This window comes from Stegastes partitus, unplaced genomic scaffold (genome assembly GCF_000690725.1).
Source record: "Stegastes partitus isolate 25-593 unplaced genomic scaffold, Stegastes_partitus-1.0.2 Scaffold177, whole genome shotgun sequence".
NCBI lineage: Eukaryota > Metazoa > Chordata > Actinopteri > Pomacentridae > Stegastes > Stegastes partitus.
In genome coordinates this window covers 561330-568473 of record NW_007577908.1, presented here as the reverse complement: position 1 = coordinate 568473, position 7144 = coordinate 561330, and the positions used below count along the sequence as shown (strand labels likewise).

Sequence of the window (7144 nt, the reverse complement as noted above, 5' to 3'; positions counted from 1 at the left end):
AGGTCCAAGTGAACGCTCAGAGGGGACCGAGTGTTCTCTGGTGCTGCTCCTAAAATGTGGAATGGCCTACCTTGGCACATCAGGCAGGCCTCCTCACTGTCTGCTTTTAAAGCCAATCTTAAAACCCAGTTTTATTCACTGGCTTTTAACCCAGCATGAGACCTCACTCTGTTTTAGTTGTTTTTATTTGTTTTATGCTGTTTTTATTGTTGGTTTGTTTTGTTGTTTTTATGACCCCCCCCCCATGTACAGCACTTTGTTTCAGCTGTGGCTGTTCTAAAGCGCTCTATAAATAAAGTTGATTTGATTTGACAAGTCATTTCCTGTTGCCAGCAGGTGGCACTATGGCTGTGAATGGATATTGGCTCATGGATGTGATCGGGACAGGACACCGATCATGATCATGTAAAGTCTGAGGCAGACTGGAGCATGTACAGGGTAGTTGGACAGCACTTCCTTTTTGATGGCAAATCATTAAAAGTCAGGGGGCCGCACTGGCCACTTCCTTTGACTTTGGCCGAAGATTTTGATAACCTTTCATCATTAGAGTCTTTTGTATGTGCAGACCAAATTGTAGGTGTCTTGGATTTATCCCCTATGAGGTGTTTGCTCTTGAAAATGATGAAAAATAAGCAAAAATCACAAAAAAAATCAAAATGGCAGACTTCCTGTTGGATTTCGGGTATGGCGCCCACTGACTTTTTTGTGTGCCCTAATGTGCTACATATGCCTACTACATTGTGTAGATGTAGGTGAAATGTGCTGCCCGTAGTAGCTGTTACAAATTTTGTAGAGGCGCTATGGAGCCATCTCGAGACACACATTCACAAGTCCTATAAAATATAATTTTTTTCACTAGCTCTGATGTGTCTGCAAATTTTTGTGACCATATTTAGGCCCTCAAAAATGCGATTGTTCTGAGCGAAGAATAATAATTCCTTGGATTCCAATAGGGTCCTACGCACTGTCAGTGCTCGGGCCCTAATTTACCAATTTGCCAGCATGGATCAGAATCCCACACCAAGTCACACTATGTACTTTTTTTTTCTCATCAGACAGGAGCACTGTTCAGTTTGTTGCCTCCAGCAGTTTAGGAGTCTTTCCTCTGAGTTTATCAAATACCTGCAGCATCAAACAGCAGCAAAATCCATATAAAAGTCTCCAAAAAGAGACAGTTGTGCGCATTAGTGCATGGATTCATAATAATAATTTTAAAAAAGGCAACTAAAAACATGAATACTGTATAAACAAGTTTTTTTTTTTTTTCAAACTTTGACATCCTGCTGCAAAAGGTTCTGTTCAAGGCTGGAATTTCTCATGTGATTGCACATGTTGTTGGGATCTTTAAGTTCTGGTTTCCCCTCAGCCCTCTGATAGATACAGTGTTTGTGTGCTGGTGAATCTCCCACATGACCCAAATCCACACGGCTGCCCCGATGCTAATATCATTTCTTCCCATTGTAACCAGATGTGAGGGGAACATGGGAAGCATTTGTGCTAAACCTTCAAGTGAAACAGCAGAATTTCCCCCCCCCCCCGACCTGTATTTTATACCTCTGCAGATGGCCTTTATCTGAGCCATCTGTGGGAGCTTTTTAGGCAGCGACAACACCAAACTGTGGTTACGTATCTTTCATGAAAACCGCGTTTACCCCAATTTCTGTGCGAGGTTTTTCATGTCACTGTTTGAAAGGTCACATGGTGTCTAATGTGCTGAGTAGGTTTCATAACCAACCCAGTCAGTGACACCCATTAAAAGCCTGTTGTATAATTTCTGTGTCATGTTCAGAATAAGGTTTTAGGGCCATTTAAGTCGGTTGCAGTTAAAGATGGACGTCCAGGCGGCGTGAACCGTATGGTAATCTTATTTAACAAACCATATCGATCGCCTCTCTCATCAGATCGTACTGCTCATCCCCCTAATCCACATCCACATCTGCATTTCCTAAGTTTTACATCCAACTTTCGTTCTCTCTGGGTGTGTGTTGGTGTAATCTAAGTTACCAGCTCTGACTCTGCGGTTTTGATCTGAGAGCTTCGCTTTACTTCTGTAATCCTGCCAACCGCCCATCTCCATCTCCATCTCCATCCCTCCCTGCATCCCTCCATCCAGGGGATTTGACTGCCATTAAGAGATGGCTTTTCGGTGTGTGTGCTGCATCATAAACACACACGAGGTGAAGCTGGGAGGATGCAGCGTAAAAAGACAACTGCAGCCTGAGAACCAGAAGCAACCAGAAGCATCCAGGAAGCTCGGTCAGTTATGCCGTCGGAGGTCTTCTGTGTGGACTGATATGGGAGGGCAGGATGGACACATGCATGAGTATTTGGATTTTGACTTTTAACACACATGGATGCAACTGTCTGGAAAGATCTACAGGTATGTCACTTCCTTGAGTGTACCCAGGTTGTGGTGTGTATACATACCGCATACTTCCTCATTTTTACCTGTTAAGGCAGCTAAAACTGTCTCCAGAAAACTAGATCACCCTCAGATTTCCAGTCTGTCACATATTTATAATTCAGTTCATGATTAAGTGCTGCTGTGCTCTTTTTTTTTTTTTTTTTTTTTTTACCGTTTCAGACCTCCGTTAATCCTGGCATGTCCCAGATGAGAGACTACAGTAATGACTGTCATCACTTTCACTGGTCAGTTTCATTCCTTTAAATCTCTGCTTTGTGTATATCGGCCAACTTCCCTCACACTGTTGCTCCCTCACGTAAAGACTTTAAGGTGTTTCAAGGCTCTGCTTAAGGTCTTTCTTCTACAACTGATTGATCAGGCTGAAAGGCTGAAGTTGAGATGATGTGAACTGGATCGAGGGTGAAATCCTGGCCTCAGACAATACCTATTGTTGTGGGCTAATCTCTGATCTAAGCTGTTCTGACTTAATCACATCATCGTTTCACCAGCAGCTGCACAAGAGGCAGTTTCAGTTCGTGTTGTTGGGCTACTGCAAAAATCTAAGGACTAAACACTGAGAAACTGATCTGCATATTTTTTTGTAATTTAGTAACATATTCTGTAGTTGTAGCAGGAGGAGGTCGAATTTTATAGTAGAATTTGTGCAAAATCACTTTGACCTACATTGGCAGGTGGGAATAGTTGAAGAGAAACCAATCAAAGTCCACAAGTGGTGCTAAGCTGCTGCAAAAATCTAAGCAGTAAACACACAAACAGATCTTCATGTTTTGTGTTTATTAAATTTATTGATATGTTTTGTAGGTTTTTTGCAGACTGAGGTTATGGGCCAAATTACATTGACCCACATAACCGGCAGGGAAACATTCAACCAAAAATAGTTTCATGAATAATATAAAAACATATCTGATGTCAAAGAAAAAAAATAAAAATCATATTGATTTACTGATTAATTAATTGGTTGTCAACTAGTAATTTACTAGTCAGCTATTTTGATAATTGGCTAATAAGTTTAAGTATTTTCTTTAGAAGAAAAAAGTCAAAATTCTCTTATTGTAGTTTTTTAAATGTGAATATTTTTGGGTTTCTTTCCTCCTCTGTGACAGAAAAGTGAATATCTTTGTTTTATGTACAAAACAAGACGTGTTAACTTGGTCTTTGAGAAACACTGATGGACATCTTTCACATTTTCTTACATTTTATAGTCTGCACAACTAATCAGTAAATCAAGAAAATAACTGATGGTTTTATTGACAGTAAAAATTCTGGTTCGCTGTAGATCTAATATAAACAAACAGCACTTTGTTTTTAAGAAGACAAAGATGACTTCTTGTCCATATTGGTTTAAAAGTTTAAAATAAAAGTGTGTTATTGATCTTGGAAGTAGCTTTGGAGGAAAGCGCTGGACTGTATCACACGATCGTCCTCCGCAGAATAACAAGACTAAAGTCAAACTTAAACAGAGAGCTAAATGCTAACATCAGCATTTTAACATACTGACGATCACAATGCTAACATGCCAACATTTAACTTACCATGTGAGATACCTAAAAACTCCTTCCAGTGAAAGTCCAATTATTTTAACCTTGTTAATATTTTTAGATACTGGAAAACACATCATGAGTAAAACAGGAAAATTCATACCAATACTGAGCATTTCTGAAACTATATTTACTGATCACAGTCTCAGAAACACAGATTTCCAGGGTCTCATACATAACCTAAAAACGAAATTCTGACAACTTGTGGGATGAAGCTTTCTGCATCAATATTCTTCATCAGAATCATTTTCATGCTCGAACATGTACAGCTGATTTACTCCAGCCTGCTGTAGTGTAACAGATGTAATGTGGAGATTTTCAGATGCACTGTGTAATTTGAGTATTTGATTCCTGCAAAATATTGAAAGTCGCTCCCACCTGAGAGATGAGCTTTCAGTAAAGACATCTTCCTTTATCTGTCCAGTCTCTGTGCTGTGCCTGCTGCCTCAGGCAGTTCTGGCCCGGTGGGCCTGTGTTCGGGCCTGTCCGGCGTCCTGCTCCTGCACCCAGGAGAAGAGCTGCAGTGTCCTGTGCGACCGATCCGGCCTGGCTGAGCTGCCCAAAGAGTTTCCCTGCGAGGCCTCGGCCATCAACCTGGACAAGAACCGACTCAAGTTCCTGTCAGAGAGGGCCTTTGGTACGCTGCCGTCCCTCAAGTCTCTGTCTCTGGACCACAACAACATCTCCTTCATCACCCCCGGAGCCTTCAAGGTCGGCTGTTCAAGGTTTCAGATATAGTTAATAACATTTTCAGGAATGTATACTGTAAAAAGAACTGTGTCTCAAATCATCAGATTTTTACAACAGTTTCTGCTTAATCATCTCTGATTTGCCTGAAATTGTTATAGTATTAAACATGGATACACATAGGGATGTTTGTCAAATTCTAGCCTAATATATAATACTATAATTTTAAAAAATGAAGCTGTTTAAAGAACAATATCTCAAAAAGCTAAAAGCTAAAAGTTTCTGAATCAATGGCATGACAAAAAATAACTTTCATCTTTAAAAGTGGCTGAAATATTGTCATCTAAACACAGCCTCAAATTTCCATGTGCGGGTTTTTGTTTTCAGAGTGTGCCATGCGCTACAACACCATACCTGTTATCCAAAGCTTTCGGAAAAACACACTTGCTACAGAAAGTACAACCCTGCAAACCTCCGCTCTCTCGCAAAAGCCTCCACTACTGATTTTCCTTCAACCTTGGCCTATGGAATTGTCAGTCTGCTGTAAACAAAACAGAATTAATCCAAACCCTGGTTAATGCTTCATATTCAGGTCCTAGCCCTGACTGAAACCTGGATCCGTCCTGAAAACACTGCCACACCCACTGCACTCTCTGCTGCCTCCACCTTCTCCCACACACCCCGCAGTGCTGGACGAGGAGGTGGTACAGGAGTCCTCACTTTCAAATATGGAAGTTCACTAAGCTCTCTCTGCCGAGCAACAACTCTTCATTTGAATACCATGCGATCAGTGTCACTGCACCGGTTAAGCTATATGTTGTTGTTGTATGTCGTCCTCCAGGGTGTCTGCTGGGAAACTTTGTAGTTGAACTGGACATGCTACATTCAGGATTATGACACATCACTTGTTGTTGTGGGAGATATGAATATCCACACAGACAAAGCCCAAGGAAGTGACTTTCTGTCACTTCTGGCATCTTTCGACCTGAAGCAGGTCTCTACCCCTCTCACACACAAACAAGCTTGACTTGATTTTCTGTCGAAGCTGCTCCACAACAAATCTGAGTGTCACTCCGCTTCATCTGTCAGACCATTATTTCATTCAATTCACTGTCTCCTTACTGGAACACTCTCCAGTTCCTCCACAAATGGTCTCCTTCCGCTGCAACCTTCGGCCCCTCACACTGACCCAGCTTTCTGACAAGGTCTTGGCTTCCATGCCTCCTCATAACAGATTCTCCTCACTCACGATTGACGAGGCCACAGACACTCTCTGTTCCTCACTAGCCTCCTCTCTGAGCAGTCTCTGCCCTCTATAGTCCAAACCTGCTCCTACCTCTCCCCCTTGCCCATGGCTCACTGATGACACCAGAAAGCAGAGGGCGGGGCTCAGAGCAGCAGAAAGAAAATGGCGTAAATCCAGAGGGTCCTCTGACCTCAGCGACTCTCAAGCTCTACTAGCATCATTCTCCTCCAGTTTAAAAACTGCTGAGACCAAGTACTATCAGAACAAGATCTGTGGCACAACAGATGCTGGAAAGATATTTTCTGCTTTTAACTCACTCCTCCGCCCTCCTCCTCCACTACCCTCCACTCTGCTCACTGTAGACGTGTTTGCCTCATTTTTTACGGTCTCTGCAATCAGTAACCAGTTCTCTGAGTCTGACTAATTCACTGTTCAGCCGCTAGCTCATAGGGCCGCATTCTCCTCGTTTGTCCCTCTGACTGAGGAGGAAGTCTCCAAGCTACTGCTGGACTCTCGTCCTACTACCTGTCCACTGGACCTGATACCATCCAACCTCTTACTAACCATTTCCTCAGCACTTAACCCTGTAATAACACATATCATCAACTCCTCATTTGCTACGGGTGTGTCCCCTGCAAAAAAAAACAAAAAAAAAACAACCACTGCAAAACCCTGATGTGAAATGCAAATGCCTTTCTCTTGGCAGTCTTCTGAAGACAGCTTTGGTTTACCAGCACTTTGTGAAACTAAATATTATCTAACAAACTGTCCTGCAGGGCCTCTCCAACCTGGTGGACCTGAAGATGGCGCACAACGAGTACATCAGCTACCTCCATACGCGAACGTTCACGGGGCTGAAGAAGTTGGTGCGTCTGGATTTATCAGACTGTAACCTCTTCAACATCCCCGACCGCATCTTTATCGAGCAGACGATGCTGAAGGAGCTGCTCTGCTTCCAGAACAACTTCAGGAGGATCCCGGGAGCCATCAGAGGCATGGAGAACCTGACCCACATCTACCTGGAGAGGAACAAGATCGAGGCGGTGGCCTACAACTCCCTGCTGGGCCTGGGCAGCCTCAGGTAGGTCACTGACTGCAAGGAGCTCAGGTAGTTTCATAAAGCTACTATCAGGGATTCATTTGCCAGCATTCTAACTGTGGATAAGACCCAAATGTATAAGTCGGGGTATTTTTGGGGGATTTAAGATGATTCTCGTAGTTACCTTAAATGAATTAGAATTAGTATTT

General features: G+C 42.6%; 1 protein-coding gene across 1 annotated transcript in view; it reads left to right on the top strand.

Annotated features, from left to right (window-relative positions):
- The first annotated feature begins 2627 nt into the window (after nucleotides 1–2627).
- nyx (nyctalopin) overlaps nucleotides 2628–7144 on the top strand; it is a 7984-nt gene continuing 3467 nt past the window's right edge. Inside the window, exons 1-3 of the mRNA XM_008279973.1 lie at nucleotides 2628–2649; nucleotides 4388–4674; nucleotides 6673–6977. Of these exons, the coding sequence (XP_008278195.1) occupies nucleotides 2628–2649; nucleotides 4388–4674; nucleotides 6673–6977 (614 nt within the window). The remainder of the gene's footprint in view (nucleotides 2650–4387; nucleotides 4675–6672; nucleotides 6978–7144) is intronic.